Source organism: Bombus affinis, chromosome 16 (genome assembly GCF_024516045.1).
Source record: "Bombus affinis isolate iyBomAffi1 chromosome 16, iyBomAffi1.2, whole genome shotgun sequence".
Classification (NCBI taxonomy): Eukaryota; Metazoa; Arthropoda; class Insecta; order Hymenoptera; family Apidae; genus Bombus; species Bombus affinis.
In genome coordinates, this window is record NC_066359.1 from 4,351,664 (window position 1) to 4,368,025 (window position 16,362).

Sequence of the window (16,362 nt, forward strand, 5' to 3'; positions counted from 1 at the left end):
TTATCATTCCTCCTAACTTGTAACAATTTCAATTGCTCAAACTGCTAATAATAATAAGAGTAATATCGGCTTGGCAACTAAGCGATTGCGGACTTTGTAATTGCCACCTAATGATAAAATCCGCAATCGCTTAGTTGCCAAGCCAATATCATTTCATTGGGTTATGTACATTCTGTTTCAATAGAAGAAACATTGTTGTGCATCTCTTATTTTCTTATAAAATTAGGGTATGTTATAGCTATGTGTATATATCAGGTTGTCTTAAAAGTTTCTTTTGTTTTATAAGGAAACAATAAATGCACAGTTGTTTTGTTTTATATTATTTCATTGGATTATGTACATTCTGTTCCAATAGAAGAAACATTGTTGCATCTGTTATTTTCTTATAAAATTAAGATATGTTACAGTTATGTGTATATATTAAGTTGTTCTAAAAGTTTCTTTCATTTTATAATGAAACAATAAATGCACAGTTGTTTTGTTTTATATTAGGTTGGCAACTAAGTGATTGCGGATTTTATCATTAGGTGGCAATTACAAAATCCGCAATCACTTAGTTGCCAATCTAACATTATTTCATTGGATTATGTACATTCTGTTCCAATAGAAGAAACATTGTTGTGCATCTATTATTTTCTTATAAAATTAGGATATGTTACAGTTATGTGTATATGTTAAGTTGTTCTAAAAGTTTCTTTCATTTTATAAGGAAACAGTAGAAGCACAGTATCTTTTGTTTTATATTATTTCATTGGATTATGTACATTCTGTTCCAATAGAAGAAACATTGTTGCATCTGTTATTTTCTTATAAAATTAGGATATGTTACAGTTATGTGTATATAATAAGTTGTTCCAAAAGTTTCTTTCATTTTATAATGAAACAATAAATGCACAGTTGTTTTGTTTTATATTAGGTTGGCAACTAAGTGATTGCGGATTTTATCATTAGGTGGCAATTACAAAATCCGTAATGATTTAGTTGCCAGTCCAATAATTGCGAATATTCATAATTGGGAAATAATTTCAGAAATTAGCAAATGATATATATTTTGTAAAATGGATAAAAGCTACAGCGGAATTTACAATTATACGGGTAATTGTAGAAGTCTGTTAAAAAATTGTTTGTAATCGTAGAATAGTAAAATTTCGCGTTGGCGTTAGAACGTTGAAGATGTGGAAAACGTAAGGCGCGGACAGAAAGAGCTGTCCCAACGGTATATCAGCAAGTTATCGCAGATTTCGATGGCCGGTTGCGGTCCACCGATCGTTGGGTATCTCCGTTGAGGAAACTCTCGTTTCTAGGAAACTTGTGTTGCGTAACGCGCGCGACGCGAGTCGGATGAGCTACGCGACCGAACGATTCCACTGAAAACAGCGAATCAGCTGTTCTCCTCGATTTAACTCCTTTGCTTTGCGGTTCGTTCCGCGTTTTAAAACTCTTTTTCCTCGAAGATCAAACGCGCGATATTTGCGTACCGTCGCTCGTCAAATAATGGCAAACATCCAATTTCAGATACAAATTTCAAGAAGTTGTATGCAAATCGAAATTGCGAAAGATTCTACGGATTTGTGGATTTTTATCGAACGTACGAAATCGACGACAAATTGTCGATTAGAATGTTCAGTGTTGAAAAGAATTTACAATCAAATGTACAGTCTTAAAATAGAAAAATGTTAACAATAAGTCGGTATCCTTCGTTGAGAAATTTAAACGTGATTTCATCAAAATTCAAATTTCTCTGTTTGCTGTGTTCGATGCACAGGGCTATTTGCTTTACTTGGTCCGCGACTTGGAAACCGCACAAACTGGCTATCATGATTTTCACGTAACAAAGCCGCGTTATGACAGTTTGACATTAACAGATGTCGATCTCGTAATTCCGCATCGCCGTCTAAAAATCAATTTTATCGTGTCATAATATTCCGCCGTACGCAACTGCGATAACACAGTGGCAAATCAAATCGTTAATCGTACATTTCCTAGTTAGATTACATCCTGTCGGAAATAAGGTAAACGCAGCAGGCCGATACGAATCAGAAATTAAAAGAGTCGCAGTCCGAGATTAAAAGGGAAATATCAAGATAAAATCTTCAAATTAAATCACCGTGAGATCCGCCACAGGAATCATCCATCTCTCTCCGTATTTCTCTTTCTTCTCTGTTTCAACCAAAAAGTATATTGCGAATAAAAAAAAAAAAAAAAAAAGAGAGAGAGAGAAAGGGAATACTCCTCATCTTTTAATTCGAATTTCCACTTGGGACGGATGCAATCCTGTTCATCGTAAACAAACAGTCGAACCGAAATATTCGAGGCCAATGAATCGATTCGCGTCCGAGCTCGCGATCAGCCTATTTTTAAAATTCAAATGCGCACACGCCGCTGTTGTTTATGGAATCGTCGCGGAGAATGGAAGCCTGGAGCGGGGAGGGGCCGGCAGGATTCGATATACGCCGGTCGTTATTAACATACGAGTAATTGGTATTGTTCGATAAAACCGCCGGTTTCGCGATAAATCGAATAGCAATACGGAGATTTTCCGCGTGCAAAAAATCCCGTTACGGGCATCGATTGTTGGCGTTACGTTGCGGTCGTTTCGCTTCTAAACGATTTTCTTCGCTGCCGATAAGTCGATCCTTTTCGACGTTTATTAGCATACGATAATTGCCAGCGAGCTCGTAGCTCTTTCCTATCGCCGTCGCTCTATCTTTTTTTTTTTTTTTTTTTTTTAATAAATGTCCATTTTCTGCTGTTAATGGCGTTTCCTGGTTTCGTAATGGCTTCAGTCGTTTCAGTCGTTGGACACGTGCAACGATTGATAAAAATCGAACGCCAAGTACGTGTGCCCCGTAAAACGCGAATCGACTTTGACCCACAAACGTACCTCGCGAAACGTACACGCGAAGGCCTACCGATAAAACGTGTCTCATATTTAGTGCTGCGCTAATTTCACGACAAATTGTGAACCCACAGATGGCCCACAAAGTTGTACCCACAAACGGCCCACAAAATTATACCCACAAGTGGCCCACAAAATGTGAACCCGCAAATGACCCACAAAGTTGTACCCACAAATGACCCACAAAAATACGAATCCAAGACGAGCCGCAAAGTTATTCCCGCGAACGCGTGTTGGGAGACATCTCGGCCACAGATCGATCAGCGCGTGTACCCACAAACGACCCACAAAGCTAACGTAAACTGTCCTCTTTGAACCTTCAGACGGCAGGTGGAAGATCCAGGCGCCGAAAACAGCCTGCACAGCTCGAGGAAGAAAAACAGTCGGGACGAAATCCGAAGGAAAGTAGGGAAAGCGGAGAAAACGGCGAGGTAAATCGAATTAAGGAAACGGCGCATTCCTGTTGGCGTCAGACTGCACACGTTGCGAGGAGGCCGCGTCCTCGCCACGGTTTCGTCGAGCGCATCGAGTGAATCGCGATAGAGCACCCTCGACACGTCTGCTTGTCGAACAAAAGGGACGGCAGCTTGAATCCGGCTGGCCACTCGTCGCGCCAACCCCTATTTTTCCGCCCCTCTGCCGTCTGACCATCTCGCTCGTCCGCGCCCCTCTCCAACGAGCAGACTCGAAATCGAAGGTCGAGCGTTCGTTGATCCGCGATTGGAGAGCGAGGGGATTTTTCAAGGCAAGGTAAGCCGTTCGTGGTAATCGTCGCTTCGTGCATAGGGCTAATTCTTTCAAATTGAACTTTACGTGCTGCTGGCTGAACCACGATGATAATTAGACTGCGGATTTTCATGCGCCTACAGGAAATATAGAGACCCAGAAATGCACGTGCAACTCCTATAGCTAGAAATAAAGAATTAATAGAACTCTTTTCAACAGTGTAATCTACGCTTGAGCTTCAAGTCGCGTTCAAGTTACGCTAAACATCGTAACTTATTAGGTTTGTTGATGCAGTTGCCTATAAACCGCACTTAAGTTGTATTAAAAATCACGGTCATTTAGTTCCCTTGAGGTAAGCTAGATTTATTGGCTTGGCAACTAAGTGATTGCGGATTTTGTGATTAGATGGTATTGACAAAATGCGCAACCACTTAGTTGCCAAGTCAATAGATCAGATTCGAAATAAACGAGAAATAGAAGCAATCGTTGGCCTCTTTCCCAGGCAACTATCGTTCATCTTACGAAAAGTAGATGAAACGAAACGATACGCTGCTACGAAAGTAGATACTTGTGTTTCGTGGCAAGTTCGGCCAGAGTTGAAACAGAGTGGATATTCGGGTTTTCAACGTATAAGTCGCGACTGGTTCTCCAGGCGAAGTCGCGGTGACAGGTTGGATCGATTATCGCGTGCGAAACGACCTTACGTCGGGAGACAGAAGGTTTCTGGGAAACCGTGTCTCTGGTTCACCAGGTCGTATTTATTGTTCTCGCTGGAATTGGATCGCCCCTTCCTTCGCCTCGTTCCTCCTTTCTTCGTGATTTCAATCCGCGGTCACGCGCGCTCCTCAAATTTTTACCAGCTCTGTGATCAGACTAGAAACTTCTTGGCTCCAACAACTCTTCAAATATTACAGTTATCGAAATTGTTCGCCTTCTTTGCCATTATGCGACTGCAAAGATCACGACATCGTACGTTTTGAATTTCGTTTCTGTCGCTTTCGTTTGCGGTGTCACGAATTCCGACGATCGACGAAACAGCAGAAACGAAGATCGAAAAGAAAAAAAAAGATAAAGGCGGAAAAGCAAAAAGGGATGTAAATAAAATGTAAAACAGCATCGGATTAATGTACATAAGCATAGAGGACTTGAAATTTCTGTAAAACAGTGTATGGAATTTATCCGATGAACTGAAGGAAAATCGGTGGCCGTTTCGTCGGAGAGATCGAAACAGTTCGTGCGGAGAATTCGGCTCGCGTTCGTCATCGATGCGAGAACGCGTATCGATCGCTGGAGCCGGCCAATTTCGCGGACAGTCGAAACAGTCAGTCATAATTTTCGCGGACGTTTAATCAACCTCGTGGCCCCCTCTTTCTCTCTGTATATGCCCTCGTAATTCATAGCCGAAGCTATTTACTTTTCCCTTCCTCCTCTTCTTCCGATACTATTCGATCTCGCTCCTGGACTCTCGATATTCCCGGCAATAATATACAGCGACGCGCGAACGTGCCCGATAAATCGTCAGCCTTCGTTCCGATACTGCGACTTGGAATGGGAATTTTGACATTTTTTTATTTCTTTTTTTTTTATTATTTTATTCCATTCCAGTTCAGAGATAGTTTTCATTCGTCTGCAAGTTTCATCTGTCCGTGCAAAGATTTTATTGACCGCTCATGACAAATACGTTTACGACGATTAAAAGCGATGTCGCGCAGCAACCATAAATTCCGCGATACTTTGCCGAAGGATTTTATCAGGTTCGGTGAAAGGTGACGTCTGCAGAGATACTTTTTCGTAAGAAAGAAATTCTTTATTCCACCGTTGGATACACTTTTCCGCCAGTCTACAAGCTTCCCCATCTGTCAGACTTAGCAAGAGCCTGCTTTTACATCCACGCTTCTACCTAACCCGAATCTAATGCAGTCGTCATAACAATTCAGCAACTGACCCAGAAACGCAAAATGTGTCGTCGTTATGTATACGTAAACGCTCGCAAGCCTTTTTAGCCAGGTGAAAATCCTAACCTAGTTGCAACATACAGCCAGTGTACTTTGAATCTGTCCCGCGCCAAATCCAAACTGAACCCTGACATTTATTCAACCGGTGAATGTAAAATGGACGAGAAATTGAGATTCATACAGTACATATCGTTAGATATCGCAAGCATCCAGTGGCTCTAAACAGATGTAAAATTTGTCCTTTGCAGATCGTGTCAGCGCGGACGTGTCCCATGAAGTCGATAGACGACGGCAGCAAAGTCGGGGCGCGATCTTCGAGCATCACCGACACGGGATCGGACGTCTATCGCGGCACCAGGTGAATCGAAGTCGAGCAACGCTCGCCCACAAGTAAATCCCGCCTTTGCGCCATGTACAAGATCCTCCGACGCGGCTCCAGCCGCGTGTTCGTCGCCTGCGTGGTTCTCTTGACTCTGCTCTTGTGTCTGTACTACGTGAACCAGGCACAGGCGCCGTCCACAGGTCCATCTGCCGGCATCCTAAACGAGGAGCTGAGATACGATCGAGGTCTGACCTCCATCACGCCGGACTACGTTGAATCTCCAGATGCGAAGGTCTCGCTGGACACCTGTCCAGTCATCGTGCCCAGAAACGTGAACATCGACACGCAACAGGAGTTCAGGAAGTTCGACTTTCAGGTGAGTGAGCTTGTTTCACACGGCTGACGGCGAATTTCTAGGTAAAATGGAAATCCAACGACGATATTCTCTTGCAAGTGGATTGCTGATGTGTTCCTTAGGATCTAGGAGATTCGAGTGACTAAAATTTGGTTCATTAGTGAGCCAATAGGATTTATTCGCTTCTGAAATAGTCGTTTCGACGTTCTTCGTGTTACATTCGACCAATCTGCTGATCTCGATTAGAAAGCTATTAGAGTTTGACGGGCCTTTGGCCTGGCTCTTTGAGGTTCGTTGACTCCCGATGAATATTAGTACAATAATTAGCGTTTATAGGTTTGCAATGACCTAACCTTGATTCATTCTCGATTAAAATTTGATGGATCTTTGATCAAGTCCTTTGAGGATTAGATGATTTTCCCTGGTGAAACGTATTGGACTAATATGCCAGAATTTGCGGTTGGAACTGTTCGTTTCGCGACTCAACGATCCCAGAGAATATAACGCAACTTAAAATGTTTCAGATAGCGTAACATAAAGAAAAGTTCAATAAAGAGTCCCTCTGTTAGCTTCCTTTATACTTTAGCGAAAATTCTGTTTGCTTTGAAAGGAGGAGAAACTGGAAGGAGGAACAACTTGTCGCCTTGAAGGATTCGGAAAGAGCAATTAGCAGGAAAACGCGGTCTTTCAATTAATTCCCGCGCTATGCAGCCGAATATTTATGTTCCCGTGGTTAGAATGATTCAGGGACAGCGCGTAAGTCCGGTCGTTTTAAAAGTACCGCGTCATTAGCCGTGAAACTTTCCTTTCTTCGTAACCCTCCGGGGAGTCTGCGGACTTTGCCGATTTAATGGACGACCCCTGTAACAAGGAATTTTTCCTCTTTTTTCTTCCCTGCTTCCCCTGCTTTTCTTCTTTTCTTGCCGAGCCATTGAATCGAAAATAATTTAGCAGTTTGTCTCGAGCTTCTAAACTCCCTGGCCGGAAAGTTCGTAAGTCTCCGCGAATTCGCCAACTTCTTCCGGCCTCTGCATTCGAACGAGAATAGCTCGCGTCTCGGATAATTTAATATCCTCGGGAAATTGGCCAGGGGAAAGTGAAAACGCACGAGATGCTCGAATTTCTGCCGTATATTCCCTTGCGCATCAGCTTGCACGCGTTGTTTTGTCTCTGTGGGTTCGGTCGCGGATGGTTTTGAAATTGCACTTGGCTTAAGATTGCTCCAGGAATGCCAACGTTCGTGTTGGTTGCGATTGGTTCCGAGTGGATTCGAATATCCAAACGTTGGTTGCTAGGTAAAATCATAGGCGTTAAATGGATTCCAATATTCAAATATGTAACTATTGATGTATCAAATATCCAAGTAGCGAAGAATTCAAACATAGGGTATCGAATATCGGAACGTCGGGCTCGCAGGGTATCAAATGTCCAAGTATAGCGTGTCGATTATCCTAATATCCAACTATGGGCTATTAAATGTCCAAATATTCGACTTTAGGGTATCGAATGGGGTTTTAGATATTAAATAAATCGAAATATCGAAAAGTCCTTAGGACGTTTGACGCAGCCCTTGTTGTATCTCGTTCGTAATTATTCTGATACTTCGATCATGCTGTACGATGGTCGATGCTTTTATTAAAATACAAATAGTCTGGTTTTCGAAATGGGATAATCGAAACGCTGTAAACTATGAGAATCCAATTAACGATCGCGGAATAATTAGAATCCAATTACCGATCGTTCTAACAGGATGTTTCAATTTTCTGCCATTTCGTATCGAAAATATTTTTCTAAACAAGTAGTTCGCCAGATAATTGCGTATGTAGATTAAACTGGGACGACAGCCTGCATTCTATTTTTCACCCGTTCTTCCATCGATGAACATCGATTGCAACCCACGCACGTCCCACCGACAATTTATAAGGTTATTCATCTCGTTGCTGATAGAATTTTGATAGTTGATCAATTCTTGAAAAAAATTCCAATGGCGCGCGTCACGATTTTTCCAGCTTAATATTTACCTTCTACTCTTTTTTCAAAATCGCTCGCATATTTTTCAAAGCCTGCGTCAGAGTTTCAATCAATTGAATTCCATGGAATCATCGATTCTACCAATCCACCGATTCGTACTTGCAAGTTCAAGTTTAAACGGATGATTCGAATTAATTGCGATCGGAAACCGGAAGTCTTAGTTGACGTACAATTGCGTCCAATTGTGAAAGGCAATTCGGTGACGAAATGATGCTCGTCGCGAAGGTAAACGAGTTAAACCGTTCAATTGCTTTGGACTTTCAAATTGTTTCGATTACCGTGCAAAAACATATACAACATATATACAGAGTGTACCTGCATAATCTTCGAGGTTTTACGGAATAAGATCAGTGAGAAAGGTAATTTAAAAGAAAATATTCCTCTTCGAGACTTCGTCTCCGGACAAATCACCTTCGAAGGTTCGTTGCACAGTGCACAGGGTGTATTTTGTTAACTTAGAATACGATAAAGCTAATAGAAGAATAGAAACAGTGGGTCGAAAGTGGACACTTCACACGACCATGTCTTTAGAATCCGCGAAATACGATCAATTTGTACAGTTAAGAGCGAAAATTTGTCTGTTACATTTGACCGAACGTAGTTTCTGAAACGCCCTGTATAATCGGCAAATTCAGCGGACGTAATATAAACGCACCGGCTATGAACATTCGGTAAATTGAATTATCGTTCGTAGAAAGTTTATGCCGGACGGTGATCAAATCGAGCGGCTTTAATTAATATGTTCGTTCCTCGATAATAATCACCGGATGAAACGATTTCGACGAGCGCCAGCTTGCGCGCGCGCGCTCCAAGTAGAGTGCACTTTACGCGAGATTGAGCGGCCAACAATCGCAATGGTGTTGATTACGAGCACTCGACACGCGTAGTTGCGTTAATCACGAGTTCCGCTAGTTTCCATACTTTATTCCCTAAAATCGAGAAGTTTGACGAAAATTTCACATTTTTATTTGCATTTGTGTTATACGATCACAATGCAATCGTCAGAAGTATTTACTGGACATTCAGCTGTTTTTATTTGAGGTTAGGAATTTGCGATTACAATCCAATATGGAAGCCATTGCGATTGCAAGTAAATGATAGGACGAGAGGAGAAATAAGTATGGCGAATTATCTGCATTACGACCTTCTTTGTTTGGCGCGCTTACGACTGTTAAAGTTTAATTTGAGGTTAAGTGCAGCAACACGTGCAGCTTCAGCGTGGAATCACGTTTGATGCTCTTAGCGTGTTTTCTATTTTTGATGAAACTTTGCTGTTTGCTGTAGATTGAAAATTTGAAATTGTTGAAAATATTTGTTCACCCTCGTTGTCCGTTTAATCTTTTTCCAATTGTGCAGCGAGCACAACGTGTGTCTTGAGACTTTCAGACGGAATCGTACTTTTGATCGACCCTGTAGAATGGCGGGAACGAAATCGCCGGACGAGACGCGACGACGTTATACAACAGTGGAAAATTTGTTTTCCGAGCGTGGCGCGTCGCCGAGGGTAGCGCGTCATCCAACAGAAGATGGAAACGAAGATGCAGGCTCTTGCGATTTAGGCTTCAACCCCCTCCCTCCTCTTCTCATACCCTTCTCTGTGTCTGTCGTACACCGACAGACTACATCTCGCAATTTGCTTAAGCAAACCTTTCCAGAAATTCATATCCGTCGTCGGTCGTCTTCTTCGAGGCACCCTTGAACCTCTGCTGCACCGCCCTCCGTGATACTTGAGCCGAATATTCGTGTCTTGCACCCTCCGACCGGCCAGAAATCTCGCCATCCTCGCTACCTGTCCAGCTTATACACCCCAGGGCCAATTACTTTTGGATTTTCCAAGCTGAAGCCGCTTTTTAATCTCTCGTTTGGATTCCCCTTTTCTATCGCGTGGCTTCTGATGAAACTTTCCAAGGTCGCCTGGCTCCTCAGGCTTCTCAGAAGGTTATGGTCTACCTAGTGGACGAGAGACGAAGACTACGTCAGCTTCCTCTCACATTTTCTCGCAACTCCTGGGATTCTTCAACTTGAGTTGACTTTGGATTAGCTTTTGGATAACTTTAGTTTCTGGAAGTTGAGCAGTTGTTGGTTTGCTGTGGCAACTGACTACTTCGATCAAATTCTTCGATTTCGGTTGACTTCAAGTTTTACCAAAACTGGATCACATCAAGTTTTAAAACACGACTGACAAATGGTTGTAGCATTACGGTCTTAACCTGAAAGATTGGCGAGCGTAGCATCCAAGCCCTTAGTAGCTTGAACCATAACAAGATCCTCTGTGACGAACGACTGACCCATAAACCCCATGAAGCAATTAATTTCGGGAACCTTTGAGCCTGCACTTGGCATGTTCCGTAAACTCGTCGAATTTCCAGCCATAATTCCGTATCCCTGCATCCAGCCACAAAGAGGAACACGGTATGCTCGTCTACGTAAAGATAGACACGTAGCAGTGCGGGTATCCTCTGAAAGACGTGACGCTTTGAAACGGCCTGGCTCTCGACACAGCGCATCGACTGCATCGATGGCAACGACACGCCGCCAGCATCTCACGATTGCGGATTCGATTTTCCCGCGATTCGAATCCCAATCGAATTTCTAATCCGATCGTTCGGCCGACTCTCGACAGGGACGTACGTTTGTACCCCATGCGAAATGTCCGTGACACAGCTTCGCCTGGGAATTTCCAATGGCAGAAACCCACTGTCCATCCGGCTCCTTATGCTGATGAAATTGAAGCGGTGCGCGTGACCGGTTCTCTCTGAAATATAAATAATACCCTGTCCGTTATCGCCGCGAGGATCGAATTTCCTCAGATCGACTAGACGTCCTCCTCGTCTTTCCTCTCGGCTTCTCTTGTTTCGTTATTCGACGACGAGTTCTCGCTCGAGATCGATGACCTGCTTTCCAGCCGTGGATATGGATCTGCAGACTCTCAGCGAGGATAACCAGGATAATTCGCACTTAACCAAGCTTAATCCGGGCTTAACCGGGTTCAATCTGGACTTAACCAGGCCTAATGTGAACTTAAACGGCATGATGTAAGCTTAATCCTGCGCAATGTACATGCGACTACGTGAAATGTACGCTGGATATGGTTCAATATAAAATCAACTTGGCCTGATCTACGCTTAATTGGTCGGGGTATAGAGTTAATCGGGTTTAATATTAATTCGCGCAGGCACGTGATGTAAATTTAATCAGCCATGTAATCTGAACTTAACCGAATTCATTTGAAACTTTAGCAGACTCGATGCTACGTAAACCAACATAAACTGACATCGGCATAATCTGAGCTTAATCAGGCCTAATATAGACATAATCAGGCTCGATCTACATCAAAGCCTAACCAGGCCTAATCTGCATCTAAGTAGGCTTAATATAGACCCAACGAGGCGTTAGACCTGGACTTAACTAGATCTCGTAACCGAGATCTAATCTGATCAAAAAACTGAAACTGATACCGGCTGCCACGTAATGTCTATAGTAATTTATCGATTTAATTTTAATTAACCGCGTACAGTGCGCGTTTAATAATGAAAGAATAGAAATCCAAAATTCATTCGATGTTAAATCGAAAGAAATTCGTCAATGATTTTTGCATCATGTGGTTCGGAGTTCACGAAGTTCTACCTCTTATTGTCTTACAGTCTCAGTTCCGCTGAGAGTAATTAGTTTATCTGCAGGAGCAAATCCATGGAACTTCCACCCAATCCAAACTTTAACCCAAACGAAATCTCTGCCGTTTAATGATCTCTCGCATCACTGACGAAGGGGTCCTATCGCGGAGTTAACCGAGATTTGATCGAAGAAATATGTTGATCCTTCGTCTAAAGGCAATTATGCGGCGACACGACCGCGTCTCGTCGCTATGAATCAGATTTTTGCGGGTCGTGGCGGTCGATTACATCGCCAGCAAATCCGATAACGAGGTCCTTTGCCCACGGGGATTACAGGCAGAAACGGTCGACTGCCTTTTATGCGGCCCGCAGAGAAGAAGAGAGCTTAAGGGCCGCCAATCGCGCACGGGTTTACTTATTCTTCACGCTCGATGAAATCGTTCCGCTCCGAGGATTGCGTCTCCACGAGGACTCTGCTCTGTCCGTCTCAAGAAAAATCGCTAACCTCTTCCTCTTCTTCTTCTTCTTCTCCTCTTCCTTCGTCCGTTGATTAACAATCCAAAGTTAACTGAAACCTAATCAAACCTAATCAAACCTGACCAAACTTAATCAAACTTAATCAAACTTAATCAAACCTATTATATATATATTTGTATAATCAAAACTCAACGGAAATGTAGCCTAAACTCGTTCGCGGTTACGTAACTCTTTTAGATTCATCTGGCGTTGTCAAAACTGACACTTTCGGCCCATGATATTTACAGTAGTGTAAAGATCGTGATAGAGCACCAACCAAATCTAACTAACAATCTAATTCAAACCTAATCAAACCTAATCAAACGTAATCAAATATAATCGAAAACTGATTGAATTGAATCAAATCTAATCAAACCAGTGCGAACGTAATCCAAACCTAATCAAACTTAATCAAACTTAATCAAACTTAATCAAACCTATTATATATATGTCGGAGATGAAAGAACGCCGGAGCTCCTCCTTGGATTCGCGGGAATACCGCAACTCTGTAACTTGGATTAAACGAATGCCGCTCCGATTGTTCGAGATTTATGATCATGAGCTTGGGCTCGAGGCGACAATCAGTCGCCGAACGTAGCCGCGGTCAAAGGGATGAACGTTTTATCTAACAAAGGCACAGAGTAACTCTATACCTCTCCTTAAAAGAAATAGTCGTAGCGATACGTGGCAGTAAATACTTCAATAGTTTCTATCCCGCGGCCCGCCACACGCAGATTTTGTCCTTCGGGTAAGATGATCGCCGGGTGTCGGCATGCCTTTGTGGCGTATGTTTAGCTAACGTAAGGACCCGCTATAGATCTTAAGATTTAGTCAAGCGAAGTCCGTCAAATAGACTTTGTTGCAACTACGGGAAGATAGGAGAAACCTATCCTCCACGAGCGTTGCCCCCCGTCAACAACCTCCCCTCAAGGGCGGCCAGCATCTCTTTCAAAACGCCGATATGGAGATCGACCAATTAGCAACAGCGCTAATTTCCCTCTCCTTTGGAAAGAAAGCTTTCTTTGACGAATCCGAGGATCTCATATCCTTAGACCCACCCAATATAGTTTTCCTCGACGACATCGTCGAGACGGAGATTCATTCTTTCGTACGATCTCATCGACGAATGACAGTGCCACCTTACAACCAGCGAATACATCACATCTAGTTAATAAAGAGTTAGACTTGAACTGTGCGAGAACATACGTTTACCATCCCGTGACCGCGGATTCGTTTCGAACCTAAGGTCATCATCACTAGTGCGTAATCTTGTTAATAAGCCCGTGCTAATAAACTCTCCATTGTATCACGGCAATGGCTAATTCCAACGAAAATTCATTAAACGCCCATCCCCATAATCCTGACTTTAATCCGACATATATATATTTGTATAATCAAAACTCAACAGAAATGTAGCCCAAACTTGTCCGCGTAACTTGTTACGTAACTCTTTTAGATTCATGTGACATTGTCAAAGCTGACACTTTCGGTCCGTGATATTTACAGCACCATAAAGATCGTGATAATTCACTAACTAAATAACGACAGGACAATTAGGCAACCGCAACGCGTCAATCGGTGGGCTGGCCAAGTAACCACGGCTGGATAGCTCTGAACCCGAAGATTAAGAAACAGATGTGATCGTCGAAGAATCTGTGGGAATCTTATTTTCCAGCTACCACGAGGACAAAAAGTTGCCGGCCGTGTCGCTTCGAACTGCTTCAATTGCGGGGTAAACCTTCTCTGTTCGCGCAGCTTCAGCTTCGAGGACCCTTATGTATTTTATATACGCTGGCATAAAGGGTATCGTGGCTGTAGAGGACCGCGGGGAACGCAGCACGTTTCTCAAAGGACCCGCCGTGCTTCAGCTTTCTTTTTCTTTCCATCTTATCTGCCGCTTCCTTCGTGCTTCCTCCTGGTCCTCGAGCGAGCCGGTTATAGAACGTCAGTGAGGGGAACAGAGACAACGAAAGGAAAAAGCGGACGGTTGTTCGAGCTGACAGAAATAAGAGGCACGCTCTCACTCTGATTTGCAAAGGCATTTCCGGGATTACTTTCCGCAGCTTTTTCTCTCTTATTCCTCTCCGACTCTTGCTTCACCGTCAGATTCCCAGCAGATCCTCGTCGTCGCGTCCTTCTCGATCGAGCGATTTTTAAACGAACGTCATCTGCAAGAAGAAAGAAAGAAAAAAAGAAAGGAAGAGAGAGAGAGAGAGAGAGAGAGAGAGAGAGAGAGGGAAAAGAAAAAAGAATAATTGGAAACGTGGAAAGGTAAAATTCCAACGAACAAAAATTCTACCTTTATCCGGGTCAGGATTACTTAGACTCACGAGTTTAGGTTCTTCGTTACACGCCGTGGACGGGGATTAACGGATCCCTTGGGGAATCTCTTTCGCGCAAGCCGATAGATTCGGGTCACAAGCTTTTGCAATTGCAACGGCGACTGATAGTTTCGGGAATTTTTCCAGCCCTGCGCGTAAACGTGCTGCAGGTGACTGGTTGTTTTTCCGCTGACGGATAAAAGCAAGAGGAAAACACGGCTAATGCCGTTAGAGCTGTTTTAACCTGGCAAAGCGAAAATCTTGCTGCCAGTAATTTCATCGCGACCGCCACTGGCGATACAATTAACGAACGTAAGCGTCTGCTGTCAGTTTGCATGATCGTTTCACTCCTTTGTACCGACCAGTTTTTCAGCAAAATGGAAAAATCGTAGCTGAAAGGTAGAAGTTCCCCGCCAACTTCTGACTCTCAGCTGGGTCTGCCAGTTAATTGGCACAACTTTTTCCCACGTAGACGTTTCAGACAAACTGCACCGTTTCAGTCGATAAATATAAAGTGGTAGAAACAAGTTTCTTTTCATATTTGTTGCTAGATCAGTGACGATGTGTATTCCGTGCGAAATTCTGACATGTACGAGGCTAGTGCTTTCTGCACTTAGATACGAAAGCCATGTAAAACGATGGAATGTACTTAGAGAAGGTCGCCTAACTTCATTCGTGTATTCGCGTATTGAAGACATAGCAAATTTTCTCTTTAAATATTTTATATTGTCGTGGTATCGCACGTTTAGAATTCCGCTGACGCTTTAAGCTTCTCGAATGCTGGAAAAATTCTTGCGAAAGGAATTCGCTACCGAATTACGGCAGTTAACGATAGTAGAGTTATGGGTGAATTATTAGGTTGTCCGAAAAGTTTCCTTCGTTTCATAAGGCGATTATTTTATTAAATTAGGTATGATTCATTTCGTTATATTTCTATTATTATGTTCCTGCATAATTCAATAAACTAATATAAAACAAGAAACATCGTGCGTCTATTATTTCCTTATAAAGCGAAAGAAACTTTTCGGACAACCTAGTATTTGTAATTCGCTGCAGTTTTTTAGAAAACTTGAAAACTCGTTTCGTTGATAATCCTTCGTAAGAAACGATGATCCGTAGGATTGCGTAAGACGATGGTCGTATGAACTGAAATATACAAAAGCTATAAAAATACAGCTTAGTACTAAAGTTACAATGAAGAAATCTTTTTAAAATGCATTTGTATCGTCGTCGTTTCGAAACTGATATTATTTCCTGTCCAATCCCTGTATATTCTCTATGAGAAGCTCAGAGAAAGTCAAATTTCACGATTAAACTCGATTAACCTGCTCCCAAACACACACACGATTATTGGTTTGGCAACTAAGTGATTGCGGATTTTGTCAATACCAATTAATGACAAAATCCGCAATCACTTATTTGCCAAGCCAATACAAGTTCAAGTAGTATCGGTCGGTAGTTGATCAGACATCTCACGAATCTCAGATTTGTCTCTCTTCGCTGTAAGAAAAAAGAAGAGAAAAACCTGGAAATCTTGCGCTTCTGTGTAAAAAGGGGACAAAAAGATGCAAAGGACGAATGGTCAGAGAATAATCGTTGCAGGCGAAATGGTTCAGGGTGGAC

The 16,362-nt window shown here is 42.7% G+C and overlaps 1 protein-coding gene across 7 annotated transcripts in view; it reads left to right on the forward strand.

Annotated features, from left to right (window-relative positions):
- Positions 1 to 16,362, forward strand: part of LOC126925679 (alpha-mannosidase 2) — a 167,931-nt gene that overhangs the window by 83,515 nt on the left and 68,054 nt on the right. For 6 of the 7 annotated variants that reach the window (XM_050741478.1, XM_050741480.1, XM_050741484.1 and 3 more), the window contains one exon: positions 5,829 to 6,278. In XM_050741478.1, the coding sequence (XP_050597435.1) occupies positions 5,991 to 6,278 (288 nt within the window). In that variant the 5' untranslated portion in view covers positions 5,829 to 5,990. Of the gene's footprint in view, positions 1 to 3,345; positions 3,650 to 5,828; positions 6,279 to 16,362 lie in introns of those variants that run through there. The other variant, XM_050741481.1, reaches the window with a different exon arrangement.